This window comes from Somniosus microcephalus, chromosome 13 (assembly GCF_052327205.1).
Source record: "Somniosus microcephalus isolate GS21.2 chromosome 13, FLI_Smic_1.0, whole genome shotgun sequence".
NCBI lineage: Eukaryota > Metazoa > Chordata > Chondrichthyes > Squaliformes > Somniosidae > Somniosus > Somniosus microcephalus.
Genome location: NC_140999.1, coordinates 187,588,862 through 187,612,211, shown reverse-complemented (window position 1 = coordinate 187,612,211; position 23,350 = coordinate 187,588,862). Strand labels below are relative to the sequence as shown.

The following is a 23,350-nucleotide window of genomic DNA, read 5'->3' as shown; positions in this document are numbered from 1 at the left end:
ACTAGGGTTTCAACCTGAGGTGCTTTCTGTTGTGTATGGCTCTGTCGTGTATCCGCCAGGGCATTTACCCAATAACGCATCTGAATTGAGCTTATAAAAAGATTTGTGTGGTTGAGTGAGCTAAATTGTAGAACAGCCGACCTTGGCAAGAGCTGGGAATGAAAATCTCACTGGTACAGTCGTGGGTGCTCTTGTGAAGTTGAGGTTGTTGGACGTAAGAAAACTACTAGGCACTTGGTCTAAGCGTTAAACAAAGCTTTAATCATCTGTTTTACAACATGGAGGTCGAGTTGTGTCCTTCACTAGTTCCTGTTAAGAATGTCCTGCACAAGCTGGGCTCGTGTCTGAGTATTTATACTCTCCCTGGACAGCGCCACCCGCAGGCTGCTCAGTATTATTTCATAAGTCTTTCTTTCATGAATGACTGATTCATGTCAGTTGTGATGTGTGTTTTTAGGCCGGTTGAGAGGGAGTGTGAAGGCCCTTTTACAGCTGATGACCTTGCATCATTCTTCCACCCACAGTTGCACTCATCGATATAAACGATTCATTCTTCTGATAGTAGAGACCCGTTTTAATGAGAAATGAGCAGCATTGAATAAATCTGCTTTATATAAAAAAGAAAGAACTTTCATTTAAACATCACCTTTTACGACCACAGCCAGTGACGTACGTTTGAAGTGTCGTCACTGTTGTAATGTAGGAAACGCAGCAGCCAATTTGAGCACAGCAAGCTCCCACAAACAGCAATGCGCTAATGACCCGGTCATCTGTTTCAGCAATGTTGGTTGAGAGAGAAATTTTGACCAGGACATTGGGGAGAAATCACCTACTCTTCTTCAAAATAGTGCTATGGGTCCAGCTGAGAGGGCAGACGGGGGCCTCAACTTAACGTCTCATCTGAAAGACGACAGGCCAGCATTCCCTCAGTACTCCACTGGGGTGTCAACCTTCAATTGATCTGGAGAGAGCGATCTGCTTTCATCAGTCTTCCCCGATCTCTCTCTGGCTGAACAGTGGGAAGACCAAAGCCATCTCTGTTGGCCCCCTTGCCACTGCCTATCCCTCTCCTGGCATCTGATCAGGCTGAAGCAGACTGTGAAACATCTTGACATCTTGTTTGACCTAGACCTGAGATTCATAACCCACATCCTATCCATTACCAAGGACTTTTACTCCACCTCTGCATTATCGCCTTCCTCCTGCCCTTATCCTCAACCCCCACTGCCGCTAAAACCATTATCGGTGCTTTTGTCATCCCTGGACTCAATTTACCGTTGGTGACAGAGCTCACAGCTGCCCCAGTCTCTGGATTTCCTTGCTGAAACCTCTTCATCTCACTTCTACCTAGCTTTAAAAACCATCTTTAAACCCATTTTTCTGACCAAGCTTTCAGTCACCTCTCACAATAGAGCTCAGCATCAACTTGTTTACGCCTTTTATCTATTGTTTTTCTTCTTCACGTAAAGAGCTTTGGAACATTTTCTAAAGGTGCTATGTAAATGCAAGTTGTTTATATCGCCATCTTGTTCTGGTCTCCAACTAGGTATCCATTTCCACCCCGCCTCAGCCCACCCGCTGCTGAAACCCTCATCCATGCTGTTGTTACCTCCAGACTTGACTATTCCAACGCTCTCCTGGCTAGCCTCCCATTTTCCAAGCTCTGTAAACTTGATCTTATCCAAAACTCGGCTGCCTTTGTCCTAACTCGCACCGAGTCCCGTGCTCGCTGCCCTACATTGGCTCCTGGCCAGGCAACGCCTTGAATTTAAAATTCTCATCCTTGTGTTCAAAATGCTTCATGGCCTCACCCCTCCCTATCTCTGTAATCTCCTCCAGCCCTACAAACCTCTGTGATATCTGCATTCCTCTAATTCTGGCCTCTTGAGCATCCCTGATTTTCATTGCTCCACCATTGGTGGCCGTGCTTTCAGCTGCCTGGGCCATAAGCTCTGGAATTCCCTCCCTAACACTCTCCGCCTCTCTACCTCTCTCTTCTCCTTTACGACGCTCCTTAAAACCTACCTCTTTGACCAAGCTTTTGGTCACCTGCCGTAATGTGTGGCTCGGTGTCGAATTTTGTCTGATTGCGCTCCTGTGAAGCGCCTCGAGACATTTTACTACTTTAAAGGCGCTATATAAATGCATCATGTTGTCGTGGGTCTATGGGGACAAATTCAGGGCTTGGGAGCACATTGTTTCTATTTTTAATACACTGGAAAGCCATACAGCTGCAGCAGAATCAGATGGATAATTTCACGTGCTGCTGAACTTTATTGGGCTCCCTGACCCAGTCTGTGATCACTCATGTTTTCTTCTACGTCGGCAGGGCGACGCTAACCATGTTGAACCCACTCACGGCATTGATCAGACCAGATAAATATTGGCCAGGACACCGGGGATAACGCCCCTGCTCCTCTTCAAATAGTGGCCGGGGAATCTTTTACGTCAACCCGAGAGGGCAGACGGAGCCTCGGTTTAACATCTCACCCGAAAGAAGGCACCTCCGACAGTTCGGCGCTCCCTCAGCACTGCGCTGGAGTGTCGGCCTGGATTTTTGTGCTCAAGTCTCTGGAGTGGGACTCAAACCCACAAACTTCTGCCTCCGAGGCGAGAGTGCTGCCTACTGAACCACGGCTGAAACCTGGGCTCCTGAATAGAGCAGTGTGTGTGTGGGGGGGGGGAGGGAGGGAAGGGGGGTGGGGAGGGAGGGAAGGGGGGTGGGGAGGGAGGGAGGGAAGGGGGGTGGGGAGGGAGGGAGGGAAGGGGGGTGGGGAGGGAGGGTGGGGGAAGGGAGGGAGGGGGACTTTCAGGTCTTGCTAGAAGGACAAACTAAGATGGGTTGGATGGACGATAGCAAAATACTGCGGATGCTGGAAATCCGAAATAACAACAGAAAATGCTGGAAAAACTCAGCAGGCCAGGCAACATCCGTGGAGAGAAATTAGAGTCAACGTTTCGGGAAACGTCGACTCTAATTTCTCTCCACGGATGTTGCATGGGTTGGATGGACATCCCCTCTTCTATAATTATCTTGCTCGGCCATTGCCTTGGCAACCGATTAGGAGACACACCAAAAGGTTGGGTGTCTGTTGACTAAGGGAGGGGGAGGGGTGACGAGACCGATAGCTATAAAACTGACTCAAACCCACAACATTTTTGTCACCCCACCCCTTAAAATGAAAATTTATAGCTGAAATGTAGAGTAATTGAGCTGTGTGTATGTGGTTAGCTTGCTTTTTAGAACAAGCTTTCTTTTTAATCATTATTATTGTCTCTTACTTGAAAAGTGCCAGGACTTTATACTGGAGAGCACCCGTTGATGTGGCCCATGCCTGGCGGCCTGTGATAAGTTGTGGGTCGGAGCCCTTTCCAGTGTTTCCAAGGAGGGGGAATCTGGGTGGGTTCTTGCTTCTGTTTCCACTGTGTGTACTTCTGTTCCATTCGGAGGAGGCGCAGTCTGACTGCTTCCCTTAACATGCACCGTAGCTAGATTCTGCTTGTGGGTTTCCTGTTGCAGAGGAAAGATTAGAGGGTTGTGCAGAGTGGCTGTGCATACATACCCAGTACTGGACAGCCACACTTGTCAGCGAGCACATTTTGCAGCCTCCTTCTGACCCTGACTTTACTTTTACATAGATACTAACAGACCCATAATATTACGCCTTTTAGTCAGAAGGCGTGCTTCCTGCAGCTGGGTGGAGGAGTCAGTATTAGGACCAAGCACAAGGAGTCATTTAAAAAAATATATATATTCTATAGTTGTTGTGATCTGGAAGGCACTGCCTGAAGGGGTGGTGGAAGCAGATTCAATGGTAACTTTCAGAAGGGAAGTGGATAAATACTTAAAAAGGAAACATTTGCAGGGCTATGGGGAAATACCAGGGAAATGGGACTAATTGGATCGCTCTTTCAAAGAGCCAGCACAAGCATGCTGGGCTGAATGGCCTCCTGTGCTGTATGATTCTGTATAATCTGGGAGTCATATCGAGGGACAGGATTATACTTGGCTGAACCTTATGGTCAGCAAGATTGGGCTGCTACAAAGAAAGAATGACTTCCGTTTCTGTAACACCTTTCATGGCCTCGAGACACGCCAATGAAGTACTTATTGAAGTGTAGTCACTGTTGTAATGTAGAAAACAAGCAGCCAATTTGGACACAGCAATGTGATGATGACCAGATAATCTGTTTTAGCGATGTTGGTTGAGGGATAAATATTGGGGAGAACTCCCCTCCTCCTCTTCGAACTATTGCAATTGGATTTTTTACGTCCCAACAGAGGGGGCAGGCAGGGCATAGGTTTAACGTCTCATCCAAAAGACAGCACCTCCGACAGTGCCGCACTCCCTCAGTACTGCATTGGGAGTGTTGGCCTAGATTTTTGTGCTCAAGTCTCTGAAGCGAGACTTGAACCCACGACCTTCTGACTCAGAGGCAAGAGTGCTACCCACTGAGCCATGGCTGACACCTAGTTCTGGAAATTGAAGCATATCAAGTACCCGGTGACGTAATAAAGCTCACTACGCACTTGGTTTGAGTATAAAGCAAGGCTTTAATCAACTTGTTTCAGAACACGGAGGTCTAGTTGTACTTCACTAGTTCCTTGTCTTACAAAATGTCCCTGGCAAGCTGGGCCCACGCCCGAGTATTTATACTCCTTGGACGGCGCCACCAGCTGGCCGTCCAGTGTTATTTCATGAGTAGTTTCTTGATGAATGATGAGATTTATAACACCCAGTATCCCCCAGCTCCTTACCCCTTACCCCAACATGGTGCTTTGGCCCCAACCTCTAAAGAGCGGCATCAGTTGTTTCAATGTGACATTATTCCATTCCCACAGTGTACCAATACAGTGCTGTGTTATGGGCAGGTTGGTGGGGGTCCATACCCACTAGGATATTAATTTAAACAGTGGGGGGGGGAAGGGTCTCTCCAGGCCAGTAATGGAGCACACCGTGACATTGATCTGTACCAGTGGACTTAACACCAGTGGCCTGGAAGAAGATGGAGGAGACCACAGGCGGCAGCCTTTTTACACTGCTCCTCGGGCAATGCTGAGATGCTCGTGGAAACAACACCATCAGGTGGGTCTTGGCTCCTCTCTACTTACCATAGTGCTGCTGCTGAAATTCAAACGCAGCATGAAACCTAAAAGAGCCAAGTATCTGCTCTACACTTTGTCACGGATGTGTCCGTGGTCCAAGCTCACTGTAACAGACACACAGGTGAGAGAGTTGCCAAGGCTTAGCATCTAGACACTGTGACGGCCATAGGGGGAGGGGAGTGGGGGGGCCAGGTTCAGGGGAGAACCATGTCAGTCCTGAGTACTAAAACTCTTGCCGCTTGTCTGCAACCAGTGCTATAGGCCATCGCCAATGTTCCCCCTAATTTTAAATGTATGTGTGCAGTCCCTTTAATGGACTGTGCGGCCCATTCAAAGTTTAGTGCATACGCGAAATTTCACACTGTAAAAGCCAGTCCCGGGCTGCGCACTTAGAGGGAACATCGCCAGTGTGGTTAGAAAATCCCAAGATATTAAGGCCTAAAAATCTGGTTGCTTTGCGCCTTCTGTTAGCGCCCTCTTAGGGCGCTAGCGGGGCACACAGCAACTAGGGCGCTGCGCCGCCAACGCCTCCCGTGAAATTCAGCGGGAGGTTAGCAGCTGCGGTAACCGTTAGCGCCCCGTGGCGCTGCGCAGCCGGCGATGACGGCATCACCGTGCACAGCGCCCCGGCCCGTAATCTTCGGTAGCACCCCCTGACTTACCACCGGACGCTATGTCCGATGGGGTCAGGGGGGCCTAACTGCGGCAGAGGAGGTGCCAGGCAGCCATTTTTGTTGCTGGCCGCCTGCCAGCACCTGCCTCCGCTGCCGTCCCCTTGAGTGCCGGGCTCTCTTGCCGGCACTCCGATCCCTGGTGGCCCAGCTGGGCCCCGGGTCGCCCTCTGCTAGGCCCCTCCCCTTTAAGAAGGGGCAGAAGGCCTGCAATACCGCGACGTGCAGCAGAGCGTGGTGCTGCGGCTCATAGTGCCACGATATTCCCTCGCTGCGCTTCCAGTAGCGCCCCGCTTCCCTCTTGGGGCACTACTGATGATTTTCGGCCACAGGGGCGCTAATTTTTTCGGGCCGCTAAAAGTAGCGCCCCGGCGAAGTTAGCGCCCCAAAGGGGGCGTGACTCAATTTTTCCCCCCTAAAACCCTTGAGGTTGCAACACTAGTCCATTGAAATCAACCCTGTAATCCCTGCTGTTAGTACCTCCTCCAGAGGGTGGTGCTGTAACCTCTTTAATCCGGAGTGACTATTGACAGCACCACCCACCTGTATCATTGAATAAGGATCACTTGTGACACAACGGCTATCAACACTGCTATTGACAGTGTCATTGTCACTAGATACGCTCCAACAATATTACAAGGAGGCCTGTTGTTCCTACTTGCTCCATAGGTGGCACCTACCTAAATTAGATTTAAAAATTGTTCAGGAAATGTGATTGATTTTTGATTTCCTGAGTGACGTCCGGGGAAAGCCTGTTTGCTTCAGAGAAGCTGTGAGAGGCCCAGCCATCCACTGTTAAGTGCTTGTTTCTGACTGGGTAGTTCTCCATTTTATAGACTTTGAGAGAACCACGTAATCTCAGTAATACAAAGCACTTCCTTGTTCTTTTACCACGGTGACTGGCTTATGGCTGGCCAGTGTTGCATCATGTCAGCAGGGTTAGAAACGCCAGAATCTGGGCAATGGGTCAAAACCAATTCAGAGGCTACAATGGAAACCAATATAAACTGAATGGTACAATTTTAAAGGGGGTGCAGGAACACGGACCTGGAGGTGTACGTACACCAATCTTTCAAGGTGGCAGGACAAGTTGATGAGGCTTTTTTTTTTTTAAAAAGGCATACGGGATCCTTGGCTTACAAGTAGAGGCACAGAGCAAGGAAGTTATGGTAAACTTTTATAAATCACTGGTTAGGCCTCAGCTGGAGTATTGTGTCCAATTCTAGGCACCATGGTTTCGGAAGGATGTCCAGGTAGAATGGTACCAGGAATGAGGGACTTCAGCTATGCGGAGAGACTAGAGAAGCTGGGATTCATCTCCTTTGAGCAGATGAGGTTAAGGGGCGATTTAATAGAGATGTTCAAAATCATGATAGAGTAAATAAGGAGAAATTGTTTCCAGTAGCAGGAGGGTCGGTAACCAGAGGACACAGATTGAAGATCATTGGCAAAAGAGCTGGGAGGAGGGAGAGGGGGAGAAATCGTTTGACGCAGCGAGTTGTTGTGATCTGGAACGCGCTACCTGAAAGGGCGGTGGAAGCAGATTCAATAGTAACTTTCAAAAGAGAATTGGATAAATATTTGAAGGGGAAACAATTACAGGGCTTTGGGGAAAGAGTAGGGAGTGGGATTAATTGGAGAGCTCTACCAAAGAGCTGGCACAGGCACGATGGGCTGAATGGCCTCCTTCTGTGCTGTATCACTCGATGAATTACAGTCCCTGCCACTTACATCGGGGACTTATGGCAGCTATCTTTATCGGGTGTCGCCCTCGCTTATGGCGGGCAACTGTTTTTATCAGGCAATCTCCCGTAGCCATTTTTCTTTCACCGTAGAAATCAATTACAAAGGAACCGCTTGCAATGTGTTCAGTACGATCCTTGCACCTCGGTAAAGTGCGATTGCCATAATTACTTACTGTCCTGTAGCTACCGTTTAACGTTAAAGGTTGAAAGGAATAAATTAACTGTGAAGGCAGGTTTTCCTGTCATTTAAAATGGACTCCTTTCTCATAAGTCACAATGAGCGCGGTGGAAGCCGCCAGTGTCGCCGTTCTAATGGTGGAAGCCGCCCGTGCCCGACTGGGAACGGCAGCTGCCGTGGGGAGACCGGGAATGGTGGTTGCCGCCTACTAACTGTGAGCCAGACAATTTCAAAATTCCTGAATCTGGAAGTTTCAAATACCATTTAATAAGGCAGAGAGACAAATACATTAAAAGCAACTCAAATGTCAATGATTTTAAAAAAATAATAATTTGATTCCGCCCCCGGCGCCTGTCATGTGCTACTTACTACCTTTACCACACTTTGTAACTTTTAGTGATACACTCCTGAATCCCCTGGAGGCTTTATGATGGTTTTACCGTCCAACGCTCATAGCGGGCGAATCACGCCAGCACCAATGCGCCCGCTGTATGGGGTGCAGGCTGTACTCTGTTTATGCTACTGTCGAACTGCCTGCCATCTTCATACGCAAACCCAGACAGCGAGTGTTGGGAAGAGCGATGCTCAAGGCATGCTCAAGTTGGCACCCGCGTTTCCCACATTACAACAGTGACTACACTTGAAAAGTACTCAGTTGGCTGTAAAGCGCTTTGGGCCGTCCAGAGGTCATGAAAAGTGCTATATAAATGCAAATTAATTATCTGGACGAGGGAACTAGATGTAATATCTCCAAGTTTGCAGACGACACAAAGCTGGGTGGGCGTGTGTGCTGTGAGGAGGATGCCGAGAAACTCCAGTATGATTTGGACAGGTTGGGTGATTGGGCAGATGCATGGCAGATGCAATATAACGTGGATAAATGTGAGGTTACCCACTTTGGTGTCAAAAACAGGAAGGCAGATTATTATCTGAATGGCAATAGATTGGGAGAAGGGGAAGTGCAACGAGACCTGGGTGTCCTTGTGCACCAGTCGCTGAAGGTAAGCATGCAGGTGCAGCAGGCGGTTAAGAAGGCAAATGGTATGTTGGCCTTCGTAGCTAGAGGGTTTGAGTACAGGAACAAGGATGTCTTGCTGCAGTTGTACAGGGCCTTGGTGAGACCACATCTTGAGTATTGTGTGCAGTTTTGGTCACCTTATCTGAGGAAGGATGTTCTTGCCATGGAAGGAGTTCAGCAAAGATTCACCAGGCTGATACCTGGGATGGCAGGAATGACATATGAGGAGAGATTGGGTCGATTGGGCTTGTACTCGCTGGAGTTTAGAAGAATGAGAGGGGATCTCATCGAAACTTATAAAATTCTAACAGGACTAGACAGACTAGATGCTGGAAGGATGTTCCCGATGGCCGGGGAGTCCAGAACCAGGGGGTCACAGTCTAAGGATAAGGGGTAAGCCATTTAGGACAGAGATGAGGAGGAATTTCTTCACCCAGAGAGTGGTGAACCTGTGGAATTCTCTGCCAAAGAAGGCAGTAGAGGCCAATTCATTAAATATATTCAAGAAGGAGTTGGATATATTTCTTAAGGCTAAAGGGATCAAGGGATATGGAGAGAAGGCAGGGACAGGGTACTGAATTTGGATGATCAGCCATGATCTCATTGAATGGCGGAGCAGGCTCGAGGGGCCGAATGGCCTACTCCTGCTCCTATCTTCTATGTAAATCTTTCCTTCTGGCGTGACCAAAAAAAAAATTCTGCATTCTGAAATATCAACATTCTTGAGAAAATGTCTAATGCTGAACAATATTCAGCTCCACAGGGTGGCTGGACACGTGATTGCCCCCTGTCTTCTCCAAGCGGCAGGTTCTGAAGTGAAGGTCAGGTCCTATTCTACAAGAGAAGGAATATGGAAAGCAGGCTCACTAGATTATTCCAGGTTCACTGGATTGATTCCTGCAATGAGAGGGTTGTCCTATGGGGGAAGGATTGAGTAGATTGGGCCTATACTCTCTGGCGTTTAGAAGAATGAAAGGTGATCTCATTGAAACAAAAGATTCTGAGGGGGATTGACAGGGTAGATGCTGAGAGGTTGTTTCCCCTGGCTGGAGTGTCTAGAACCAGGGGGCATAGTCTCAGAATAAGGGGTGAGCCATTTAAGACTTAGATGAGGAGGAATTTCTTCACTCAGAGGGTTGTGAATCTTTGGAATTCTTTCTCCCAGAGGGCTGTGGATGCTCCGTCTTTGAGTATATTCAAGGCCGAGATCGATAGATTTTTGGACTCTAGGAGAATCGAGGGATATGGAGATCGGGCAGGAAAGTGGAGTTGAGGTCAAAGATCGGCCATGATCTAATTGAATGATGGAGTGGGCTCGAGGGGCCGAATGGCCTAATGTGGTAAACCACTGTCATACCTGTCTGTGTCTGTATGTGTATTCCACTAGGTACAGGTCTGGACATGCCTCGGCTGACTCCTCCCACTATTCCAGGTATATAAGTGACTACCTCCCAGTCCCTTAGTATTCTGGACGGGTCGACCACTCGAGACAAGACCTTCATTCTTTAGTTAATAAAAGCCTGATTGTTACTCGCTCAACTTCAGTCTTTTGAGTAATTGATGGCGCATCACCTACTCCTGCTTCTAATTAAGTTCTTAAAGCAGGTCACATGTAATATTGACAGAGACCCGTAAGGACAATCCTAGTAACAACAGGCCGGTCAGTTTAACATCAGTGGTGGGTAAAGTTTTAGAAACAATAATGAAGGAAAAAATTAACAGGCACTTGGAGAGGTTTAAGCCAATTAAGGAGAACCAACACTGGTTTGTAAAAGGCAGATCATGTTTGACTAATCTAATTGAATTTTTTGATGAAGTAAGAGAGAGGATTGATGAAGAGAATGCAATGGATGTTGTCTACATGGATTTTCGGAAGGCGTTTGACAAAGTACCACATAGATGGCTGTTTTTCAGACTGGAGGATGGTAGACCGTGGTGTTCCCCAAGGGTCAGTGCTGGGGCCACTGCTTTTTTTGATATATATAAATGACCTGGATATTGGAATATAGGATAGAATTTCTAAATTTCCTGATGACACCAAACTTGGGGGTGTGGCAAACAGTGATGATGATTTCAATCGACTGCAACAGGACATAGAAAGGCTAGCAGAATGGGCAGACAAGTGGCAGATGGAATTTAATACAGAGACGTGTGAGGTGATGCATTTTGGCAGAAGGAACAGGGAGGGGCAATATACACTTAATGGCACAGTTTAAAGAGTGTGCAGGGACAGAGGGACCTGGGAGTTAATGTGCATAGGTCCCTGAAGGTGGCAGGACATATTGAGAGAGTGGTTTGCAAAGCATATGGGATCTTGGGCTTCATAAAATAGAGGTATTGAGTACAAAAGTAGAGAAGTTATGCTGAACCTTTATAAAGTGCTGGTTAGGCCACAACTGGAGTATTGCGTCCAGTTCTGGTCACTACACTTTAGGAAGGATGTGAAGGCCCTTGAGAGGGTGCAGAGGAGATTTACCAGAATGGTTCCGGGGATGGGCGGTCTTAGCTACAAGGACAGGTTGGAGAAGCTGGATTTGTTTTTATTAGAGCAAAGGAGGTTGAGGGGTGATTTGATAGAGGTGTACAAGATTATGACGGGTTTGGATAGGCTAGACGGGGAAAGGCTGTTCCCACTAGTTGATGGTACAAGGACTAGGGGACACAGATTTAAGGTTTTGGGCAAGAGATACAGGGGGATGTGAGGAAATACTTTTTTACGCAGCGAGTGGTGAGGACCTGGAACTCGCTGCCGATGGAAGTGGTGGAAGCGGAGACACTCAATGTGTTCAAGGGGAGACTGGATAGGCACTTGAGGGAAATAAACTTGCAGGGCTACGGGGATAGAGCGGGGGAATGGGACTGACTGGATTGGTCTACAGAGAGCCGGCACGGACTTGATGGGCTGAATGGCCTCCTTCTGTGCCGTTATGACTCTGACTCTATGATTAGAATGTCTGCTCACCTTTAATGGCTAGGAAGTTGGGGCGGGGGGGGGGGGAGGGGAAATAGAGAGAGATTAATGCAGCGAAATGTAAAGACCAGGGTCCACGGGAAAGCCTCCGATGCAAAAGATTGTTACTGTCATTCTCCCTTATTCGCTGTCTGCAGCGGATGGCCTTAATGTGTAATGCTGGCTGAATGTTAATGGCCCTGTGTTTCCTCCCTCAGGTCCTATGGCAGTGTGTTCAAAGCTATTCACAAAGAATCAGGCCAAGTGGTGGCTATCAAGCAGGTCCCGGTGGAATCGGACTTGCAGGAGATTATCAAAGAGATCTCCATCATGCAGCAGTGTGACAGGTGAGGTTCAATGAAGTGTTACCAACGGCTGTGGATCATGATTGATGTGTTTTTTTTAAACAAAAGAAAGTAATTATAGTGATGCTGCAATACAAGAGATCTGGAACCCAGACGACCCTGTTATAGGGTTTGTCAGTTGAAGACACTGCAACCCAAGGGAATAGAAAAAAACAAATGCATCAAACTCGACTGTGACATCAGATGTGTCTACCTTGTCTTTTCACCATTCTGTGTGAGCGATGCTGAATTGTGGTCTGTTGTTTCCATCACACTCTCTCGCATGCTGTGAAGAGCGTTGCTGCGACTGATGTAGATGTGGAGCAACAACTATAATTTTACATTTAGGTGGCCGCCTCCTGTTTCTCATCTACATGTTGCCCCTTGGCGACATCATCCGAAAACACAGCGTCAGTTTCCACATGTACGCTGACGACACCCAGCTCTACCTCACACCTCTTCTCTCGACCCCTCCACAGTGTCTAAATTGTCAGACTGCTTGTCCGACATACAGTTCTGGATGAGCAGAAATTTTCTCCAATTAAATATTGGGAAGACCGAAGCCATTATTTTCAGTCCCTGCCACAAACTCCGTTCCCTAGCCACTGAGCCCATCCCTCTCCCTAACATCTGCCTGAGGCTGAACCACACTGTTCGCAACTTTGGTGTCATATTTGACCCTGAAATGAGCTTCCGACCACATTTCCGCAGCCTAACAAAGACCGCCTACTTCCACCTCCGTAACATCGCCCATCTCTGCCCTTGCCTCAGCTCATCCGCTGCTGAAACCCTCATCCATGCCTTTGTTACCTCTAGACTTGACTATTCCAACGCACTCCTGGCTGGCCTCCCACATTCCACCCTCTGCAAACTTGAGGTCATCCAAAACTCAGCTGCCTGTGTCCTAACTCGCACCAAGTCCCGTTCGCCCATCTCCCCTGTGCTCGCTGACCTACATTGGCTCCCGGTTAAGCAGCGCCTCGATTTCAAAATTCTCATCCTTGTTTTCAAATCCCTCCATGGACTCACCCCTCCCTATCTCTGTAATCTCCTTCAGCCCCACAACCCCCCGAGATATCTGTGCTCCTCTAATTCTGCCTTCTTGAGCATCCCTGATTATAATCGCTCAACCATTGGTGGTCGTGCCTTCTGTTGCCTAGGCCCTAAGCTCTGGAATCCCCTGCCTAAACATCTCTGCCTCGCGACCTCCTTTTAAGACACACCTTAAAACCTACCTCTTTGTCCAACCTTTTGGTCACCTGCCCTTATGTGGCTCGGTGTCAAATTTTTTGTCTTTTAATACTCCTGTGCAGCGCCTTGGGACGTTTTACTATGTTAAAGGCGCTATATAAATGTAAGTTGTTAAGCCAGGTAGTTGCGTCAGGAGCAGTGGAGTGTATTGCTGTGATGCCTCCTTTGTATTTGTGAATGGGGCATTGAGCCGTTCGTTATCTGTTCCATGGTCTGGGTGACCATAGTCGCACGCTGGAGAGTTTTTAATTCTCCATTTGTGCACCAAGCATCCGCCTCTGCCACGGTATGTGCGGATGCAGTTTGGGGCTGCCCATAAGCTTCGCGGAAGATCAAAGCCACAGTGAGTGCATGAAGGAACCCAGAGCCAGCAGTGCCAAGCAGGGAACTCTTTGAACTTTTCTTAAAGAAGAGTTTAATGTCTGTTCCCAAATTTTAAAAAAATGAATCGCCAGCTCCCTTCTTTGGAATGTGCACTGCCTCGTTCCAGCGAGCGAGACTGACCGGGACCTCGGTTTCAATCTCCGCCTGGCACTCTGCCACTGGAGCAGGATTAGGGGCGGGGGGAGGAAATTGGGTGGAACTTTACACACACATTGGGTGTTAATTTCTGGAGTAAGTTAGCAGGGAAAGTATTTGAAGCACAATGCAAACGGGTTCGAGAGACAACCAGATGGGTTTATGGAGAGAAAGTTGATTAACTGAGGCCAGTTTAGTTGGATGTTAAGTATCCCGTGGCATTATTCGAGCTGACAGTTCTTCAACCAATACCACCAACGCCAGATTAACTACTCATTCCTGGCTGGAGAGCCTAGCACTAGGGGGATAAGGATAAGGGGTCGGCCATTTAGGACTGAGATGAGAAATTTCTTCACTCAGGATTGTGAATTTTTGGAATTCTCTACCCCAGAGGGCTGTGGATGCTGAGTCTTTGAGTATATTCAAGACTGAGATCGATAGATTTTTGGCCTCTCGGGGAATCAAGTGATATGGGGATCGGGCAGGAAAGTGGAGTTGAGGTCGAAGATCAGCCATGATCTTATTGAATGGCGGAGCAGGCTTGAGGGCCCATATGGCCTACTCCTGTTCCTAATTCTTATGTTCTTATTCACCTCACTGCCGTTTGTGGGACACTGCTGGTCCTTAATGGCTGCCACATTTACCTATATACAAGAGTCACTACAATTCAAAACTAATTGATTGTATGAAGCGATTTGCCATGAGACAGTGTTATGTAAATGAATTAAGATTATGCTGAGAAGGTGGGCATATAGACCGAATGAATTTTCCATGTTCCTAATTCTTTTGTTCCATGTAGAATCCTAGGTCTTTAACGGTCTTTCCCTTTCTTCACAGCCCTCACGTAGTCAAGTACTATGGAAGCTATTTTAAGAACACGGACCTGTGGATAGTCATGGAATACTGTGGAGCCGGTTCAGTATCCGACCTCATTCGAATAAGGAATAAAACGGTAATTCGATGCGCCTGCCTCTATCCCAGGAAAATAAGCATGTGAGCAGGAGCTGTGATACGCCACGGCTCTGAGCAACAATACTCGGAAAATTACTTAATTAGAGTTTGGTTCAGGTGGTGAAGGCAGCATGCAACGGAGTCATACAAGGCAGCAGGCCTCTGCTGAATGAACAGATCTCAACCAGACTGCAGTTGGGGTGCTAGATTGGCCTTGGGGAGAAATTAGCTGGCTGTCCAGATTGAAAGGCTGTTGCGTATTTTTTTTTGTAAACGGAGTGAATATTGACACCAACGTTTTCCCCCTAAGGTGCGCAGCCGCGCGCCAATCGGGAGAACCCGCGCAGGCCGCTCACCAGCTGGGGAGCCTAGGACTAGGGGGCATAGTCTTAAAAAATTAGAGCCAGACCTTTCAGGAGTGAAATTAGGAAACACTTCTACACACAAAGGGTGGTAGAAGTTTGGAGCTCTCTTCCGCAAACGATGCTAGATCAGTTGTTAATTTTAAACCTGAGATTGATAGATTTCTGTTAACCAAAGGTATTAAGGGATATGGGGCAAAGGCAGGTATATGGAGTTAGGTTGCGGATCAGCCATGATCTCATTGAATGGTGGAACAGGCTCGAGGGGCTGAATGGCCCCTCCTGTTCCTATGCTGCTGCTGGAAGATACCACGCAGCAAATTTAAAGGGATCGCGCACGGAAAAAAAAATGAGGGGAAACCTTGATTGACACCACCAGGCCAATGATGCGCACACGTGTGACGTTGCTCCAAACCCCGGCCCGAGTGTGAGTGCTGTGTTGTGTTGAAGCACTACACGTTGTTGGGTTCTGCACTTAGCCATGCTTCAGTGCAATACTTTCAGTCCCCAGCCTGACTGCGTCAAATTACACCACCACACTTCTTCATTAATTGCACCGGCAATGTAACTAAACGTAGCTCACTCTGCAGATGGGCGGTTTCTCACCGTCCCTCCTGAAGGCCGGCATTTTGCGGTTAACACCCCACGGAATTGTAACGCAAGAGCCCCAGAGTCGGAAATAACAACAGAAAATGCTGGAAAAACTCAGCAGGCCAGACAACATCCGTGGAGAGAGAAATAGAGTCAACGTTTCAGGTCAAACCCCTTCGTCAGGACTGAAAAAACACAGGAAATGAAACCGATTAAAAGGCCAGTTTGGGGGTTGGGAAATGGGGATGAGAGAACAAAAGAGCAGTGAAGAGACATTAAGAGGTATTCAAAATGAGACGAGATGGTGATAGGACTAGTGGAGACAAAAGACGGCTCTAGATTAGGTGTGAAATGCGCTGGCAGAATGAGAGACAGCTGCCATGTGGGAGAGAAACAAAGGGGGAAGGGCACAAAACAAAGGTGTGGATAAAAAATATATAAAAATGTAATAGGGGCCGAGGTTATGATCTGAAATTGTTGAACTCGATATTGAGTCCGGAAGGCTGTAAGATGAGGTGCTGTTCCTCGAGCTTACGCTGGGTTTCCGTGGAGCAATGCAAGAGCCAGAGTACGGTGAGGTCCGAGTGGGAGTGGAGCGGTGAATTAAAATGACAGGCGACCGGAAGCTCGGGGTCACCCTTACGGACTGAACGGAGGTGTTCCGCAAAGCGGTCACCCAATCTGCGTTTGGTCTCCCCAATGTAGAGGAGACCACATCGTGAGCAGCGAATACAGTATACTAAATTGCAAGAAGCACACTAAATTGCAAGAAGTACAAGTAAATCGCTGTTTCACCTGGAAGGGGTGTTTGGGGCCCTGGATGGTGGGGAGGTATAAGGGCAGGTGTTGCATCTCCTGCGCTTGCACGGGAAGGTGCCGGGCGAAGGGGAAGGGGTGCTGGAGGTGATAGAGGAGTGGACTAGGGTGTCTCGGAGGGAGCGGTCCCTACGGAATGCTGAAACGCGGAATGCCCAGAGTCAGGCTCCCCCTTGTACCATTCCCACTTGGTAGCATTGACTGCATCGAATTACACGTTCCAGGCAAAGTGCTGGGTGATTATTCTCCTCCCACTTACTGCCGGAGCCACCACAAATCTTGTTAACGACACCGGGCGGTGTCACTAAACACAGCCTTGTTTTGAACTTTGCGGACAACGCACCAGTCCCACATTCCTGCTCGTCCGGCAAGACTGCAGAGGGCATTGAGTCTACCACATAGTGTGGATCTCGAGCCACGTGTGAGCCAGACTGGGTAGGTGTGGCAAGTTCCCTTGGCCGAAGGACATGAGTGAACCAGATGTGGCAGCCCACAAATTACCCGATTGATGGAATTCAATTTGCCACATTGGGACTTGAACCTGTGACCTCTGGATTGCGGGTCCGGTACCAGTAACCATTACACCAGACTGGATGACTGCCGAGGGCAGAATCGCGCTCAGCTGGCTGAATAGCTTACCCAGCACTAAAACTGTCTAGTGTGACACGTGAGGAATGACCACTTAAGACCCATACTCCAGCAGGAGTCATGGCCTTCAGGAGAACAGGAGGGGTGAAAGTTAGCAACCAAAAAATCCCCATAGTATAATTGCAGAGTTTCCAATTGTGGTAAACCACTGTTATACCTGCCTGTGTGTGTGTTTGTATTCCACTGTGTACATGTCTGTACATGCCTCGGCTGACTCCTCCCACGAGTCCAGGTATAAAGGTGACTGCTCCACAGTCCCTCTGTATTCTGGACTGGTCGACCACTCGAGGCACACCTTCATTCTCTTGTTAATAAAAGCCTGTTAGTTACTCGCTTAACCTCAGTCTTTTGAGTAATTGATAGCGCATCAATTTTATTAACAAGATTTTTTTATAATGGAGAAGATCCTCACACCAGCATGCCTGGACTTAGACCATCGGGAGGCGGACGCATCCACCAAGTTTGCTCACTGGCTTAAGTGCTTTGAAAGATTCCTGATCGCCTCCGCTGCAACGGTCAAATCGGATGAGGACAAACTGGATGTCCTGACCTCCAAAGTGAACCACCGAGCGTACTCGGTCATCCAGGACGCAACCTCGTACATGGCTGCTCTCAAGCTCCTCAAGGACCAGTACACGCGCCCAGTGAACGAGGTGTACGCCAGGCACCTCCTGGGGAGTCGTAAACAACAACCTGGGGAATCGACCGAGGAATACCTTCAGGCACTGTCTGTGCTTGACCGGGCCTGTGGTTGTAAGGATGTAAAGGCCGCCGTGTACACAGAGGAACTTATCCAGGACGCTTTTGTTGTGGGCCACAGGTCCAATTACACCCGACAGCGACTGTTGGAGCAGAGTGACCTCGACCTCAACAAGGCCTCTGAACTCGCACTATCATTGGACGCAGCCTACCGGGGCATGGATGCCGCCTACTCTGCACCGTGGACGCCGCGGGGAACAACAGCCTGGGACACGGTAGGACCGTCTCATAGCGCCGTGCCACCCCAGCCACATCCCAGCAACGGCCCAACTACCGCAGCAGTGTCCCAAGGCCAGAAATGCTACTTCTGTGGCCAGGCCAAGCACCCCAGAGCGCGCTGCCCGGCAAAAAATGCGATCTGCTCGCGCTGCGGGAAGAAGGGACACTACGCCTGCGTCTGCAGTGCCAAAGCCACCCCGAACCCCAGCAGCGCCGCGTGCGGGCCGCTATCTTGGGCCTCCCCAGCCATGTGCGAACCACCGGAACAGCAGCCATTTTGGATGCCTCCAGCCACATGGGGATCATGGACGCCACCATCTTGGACGCCAGCCGGGACACAGCAGGCCCCCAACACCGCCTCATCTGATACCCGCAGCGACACACCGACCCCTACGCTGGCCTCCGTTACGCTGGACCAAGCGAGACCGCACCAACTGGCCCGGTCCACAATGGACATTAAGGTAAATGGTCACGAAACAACCTGCCTTTTTGACTCTGGGAGCACGGAGAGCTTCATCCACCCCGACACGGTGCGGCGTTGCTCTCTCCCAGTCCTGCCTGCGCACCAGCGGATTTCTATGGCCTCCGAGTCCCAGTCGGCGGACATTGGCGGCTACTGCGTGGTGACACTCTTAGTAGACGGGACTGTGTACGATAATTTTAAACTTCTGGTCCTGCCCCACCTCTGCGCTGCCGTTCTACTGGGGTTAGATTTTCAGTGCCACCTTAAAAGTGTTACGATGGCGTACGGTGGACCCCTCCCCCCACTCACAGTCCGCAGCCAGCAGCTTCCAAATTGCCCGCCGCGCACCAGGTGCAACCTCTCCACACTCAGAGTCACCCCCCCCCCCCACTGTTTGCTAACCTCACCCCCGACTGTAAGCCCATCGCCACAAAGAGCAGGCGATACAGTGCCGGGGACAGGGTTTTCATTAAAACCGAAGTGGAACGGCTCCTGAAGGAGGGGATTATTGAGGGCAGCACCAGCCCCTGGCGAGCCCAGGTTGTGGTCATTAAGACCGGCGAGAAGCAGCGCCTGGTCATCGACTACAGCCAGACAATAAATCGCTACACCCTGCTGGACGCTTACCCACTCCCCCGCATAGCTGAAATGGTCAACCAGATCGCGCAGTACCGCGTCTTCTCGACCATTGACCTGAAATCAGCGTACCACCAGCTCCCTATCCGCCCTGAGGACCGCCAGTATACTGCCTTTGAGGCAAACGGCCGCCTCTACCACTTCCTTAGGGTTCCCTTTGGCGTCACCAACGGGGTCTCCGTCTTCCAAAGGGAGATGGACCGGATGGTCGATCAAAATGCGTTGCAGGCCACTTTCCCATATCTGGACAATGTGACCATCTGCGGCCATGACTTGCAGGACCATGACGCAAACCTCGAAAAATTCCTCTGCACCGCCCAACTCCTTAACCTGACGTATAACAAGGAGAAGTGCATATTCCGCACAACCCGCCTCACCATCCTTGGCTGTGTTGTGGAACACGGAGTCATCGGCCCCGACCCCGACCGGATGCGTCCCCTTATGGAACTCCCACTGCCCCACTGCCTCAAGGCCCTGAAGAGGTGCCTAGGCTTTTTCTCCCATTACGTCCAGTGGGTCCCCTACTATGCGGACAAGGCCCGTCCGCTGATCAAGTCCACCTCTTTTCCCTTGACGGCAGAGGCCCGCTTAGCCTTCCACCGTATCAAGGAAGACATTGCCAAAGCTACCATGCACGCAGTGGATGAATCCATCCCCTTCCAGGTGGAAAGCGACGCGTCCGACTTTGCCATGGCCGCTACCCTTAATCAGGCGGGGAGACCCGTGGCCTTCTTTTCACGAACCCTCCAGGGCCCGGAGACCAGACACTCTGTTGAGAAGGAGGCCCAGGCTATTGTGGAGGCTGTGCGTCATTGGAGGCACTACCTGGCCGGAAAACGATTTACCCTGCTCACTGACCAGCGTTCAGTTGCTTTTATGTTTAACAACAAGCAGAGGGGCAAAATCAAAAACAACAAGATCTTGAGGTGGAGAATCGAACTTTCCACCTACAACTACGAGATCTTGTACCGGCCCGGGAAGCTCAATGAACCCCCGGATGCTCTATCGCGTGGCACTTGCGCCAGCGCGCAGATCGATAGACTGCGGGCCCTCCACAATGACCTCTGCCACCCGGGGGTCACCAGGTTCTTCCACTTCATCAAGGCCCGCAACCTGCCTTACTCCATTGAGGAGGTCAGGACCATGACCAGGAACTGCCAAGTCTGCGCTGAGTGCAAACAGCACTTTTATAGACCAGACAGGGCTCACCTGATAAAAGCCACTCGCCCCTTCGAGCGCCTGAGCGTTGATTTTAAAGGGCCTCTCCCCTCCTCCAACCGCAATGTGTACTTCCTCAACATTATTGATGAGTACTCCCGTTTCCCATTCGCCATCCCCTGCCAGGACATGACCAGTGCCACGGTCATTAAATGTCTGAACGACCTCTTCACCCTGTTCGGTTTCCCCAGCTATATCCATAGCGACCGGGGCTCATCGTTTATGAGCGACGAACTCCACCAGTACCTGCTCGCTAGGGGTATTGCCACAAGCAGGACCACCAGTTACAACACCCGGGGGAACGGACAGGTGGAAAGAGAGAATGCGACAGTTTGGAAGGCCGCCTTGCTAGCCTTAAAGTCTAGGGGCCTTCCGACCTCCCGCTGGCAGGATGTGCTCCCCGATGCGCTCCACTCTATTCGGCCACTGCTCTGCCACTAACACCACCCCTCATGAGAAAATGTTTGTCTTCCCAAGGAAGTCCACATCGGGGACATCGCTACCACCATGGCTGACGTCCCCAGGGCCGGTCCTACTGAGAAGACACGTGAGGACCCATAAAACGGACCCCTTGGTTGAGAGGGTCGACCTCCTCCACGCCAACCCCCAGTATGCTTACATTGCGTACCCGGACGGGCGGGAGGACACAGTCTCCATACGAGACCTCGCACCCTCGGGGGCCCCAGTAACCCACTACCCACTACCACCCCCCCCCCCCCCCCCCCACGATCCAATATCCAACCCCAGCAGACGGCACGCCTGGGCCCCGCGACCCGCTCGACACCCATGAGGACTACACACCAGTGCCCCAGCCTACGCGGGACTCGACGCCGGAAGCTTCACTACCCCTGCCGTCGCCACGTCGATCACAGCGGCAGACAAGACCTCCGGAGAGACTCCAATACACAAACTTTTAATACACTTCACCCCGCCGGACTCATTTTTAAACAAGGGGTGAATGTGGTAAACCACTGTTATACCTGCCTGTGTGTGTGTTTGTATTCCACTGTGTACATGTCTGTACATGCCTTGGCTGACTCCTCCCACGAGTCCAGGTATAAAGGTGACTGCTCCACAGTCCCTCTGTATTCCGGACTGGTCGTCCACTCGAGGCACACCTTCATTCTCTTGTTAATAAAAGCCTGTTAGTTACTCGCTTAACCTCAGTCTTTTGATTAATTGATAGCGCATCACCAATATCGTGCTAATTTTATTTTATTATTGAGAACCAAGACCTAGAGTGCAAGACACCAAGTTTGAAAAAGGTAGAAGAGAAGATGAGGTAAATCAAGAAGCAGAGGTTTGGTGACACCAAGCCTTTGAATACCTGTAGATTGAAGGGAGTTCTGAAGTTTTGGGGAAAATGAGTTGCATCGGAAACTGCTGATAACTCAGAAGGTCATAAAGACCATTGCTCAATTGCTCTTTCTAACAACGTTACCCCTTCCCATTTTTCCTTGGGGTGGTTTGTGGGGGGGAGGTGCTGGTACGGTGGAGAATCCCCATGTATCTTTTTTTTAAATTTCAACGTGTTGATGAAGAAGGTGGAGAATTACAGAAATGCTTTCCTGCGCTCGAATCCTGTCAGGCAGTGTAAACAGGAGACATGTGTCTGAAGTCATGCGGGTTCCCTCGTGCTATATTTCTGAAGCAAAGGTTACACAGTGGTTAGTGTATGAGGGGACCGAGAAATGAAAGACTCAGACAAAAGGCCCACTCGTGTTTTTACAGAGTTTGTACATGAGAGCGTTGATTGTTGCAATGTGCACTGCAGTATATTTCCTCTCTTGCGCTGTTCCCCTCACTGTCTGGAGCTGTCCTGCACGTCTGAGGGACAAACAGGCACAGCTCCACTTGTTCACTCCCACCACCACTGATCAGCACGGATGGCTGTGATGATGTCAACACCTCAACCCAACCAAGATCGTAGTGTGTCTGTCTGTGACCCCGAAATGAGCTTCCGACCACATATCCGCAGCATAACCAGGACCGCCTACTTTCACCTCCGTAACATTGCCCGTCTCCGCCCCTGCCTTAGTTCATCTGCTGCTGAAACCCTCGCCCATGCCTTTGTTAACACCCAGACTTGACTCTTCCAACGCACTCCTGACTGGTCTCCCACATTCCACCTTATGTAAACTTGAGGTAATCCAAAACTCGGCTGCCCGTGTCCTACCTCGCACCAAGTCCCGTTCACCCATCTCCCCTGTGCTCGCTGACCTACATTGGCTCCCGGTTAAGCAGCGCCTCGCTTTCCCTCCATGGCCTCGCCCCTCCCTATCTCTGTAATCTCCTTTAGCCCCACAACCACCCCCCCCCCCCCCCGGAGATATCTGCGCTCCTCTAATTCTGCCCTCTTGAGCATCCCTGATTATAATCACTCAACCTTTGGTGGCCGTGCCTTCTGTTGCCTGGGCCCTAAGCTCTGGAATTCCCTGCCTAAACCCCTCCGTGCTTCTACCTCCCTCTCCTCTTTTAAGACACTCCTTAAAACCTACCTCTTTGACCAAGCTTTTGGTCATCTGCCCTAATTTATCCTTATGTGGATCAGTGTCAAATTTTTTGTCTTAAAATACTCCTGTGCAGCGCCGTGGGACGTTTTACTACATTAAAGGTGCTATATAAATACAAGTTGTTGTTGTTGAGATCGCAGTGTGCCTGTCTGACCGGGAAAGGTGCCAGTTGGACAGTGATGCTGATTTGTAGTTCAGCCCTTCTCCCTACATTGATATAACGTAGTGAGACATCCCAAGGCGCTTCACAGGAGCGTTAATCAAACAAAATTTGACACTGCGCCACATAAGATACTAGGACTGCTTGGTCGAAGAGGTAGGTTTTAAGGAGTGCCTTAAAGGAGTTAGAGAGTCAGAGAGGTTTAGGAAGGGAATTCCGGAGCTTAGGGCA

General features: G+C 49.7%; 1 protein-coding gene across 2 annotated transcripts in view; it reads left to right on the top strand.

The window, feature by feature from the left end:
- LOC147108892 (serine/threonine-protein kinase 3/4) overlaps positions 1-23,350 on the top strand; it is a 187,928-nt gene that overhangs the window by 29,218 nt on the left and 135,360 nt on the right. For both annotated transcript variants that reach the window (XM_086005841.1, XM_086005839.1), the window contains exons 3-4: positions 11,888-12,016; positions 14,621-14,735. In XM_086005841.1, the coding sequence (XP_085861967.1) occupies positions 11,888-12,016; positions 14,621-14,735 (244 nt within the window). The remainder of the gene's footprint in view (positions 1-11,887; positions 12,017-14,620; positions 14,736-23,350) is intronic.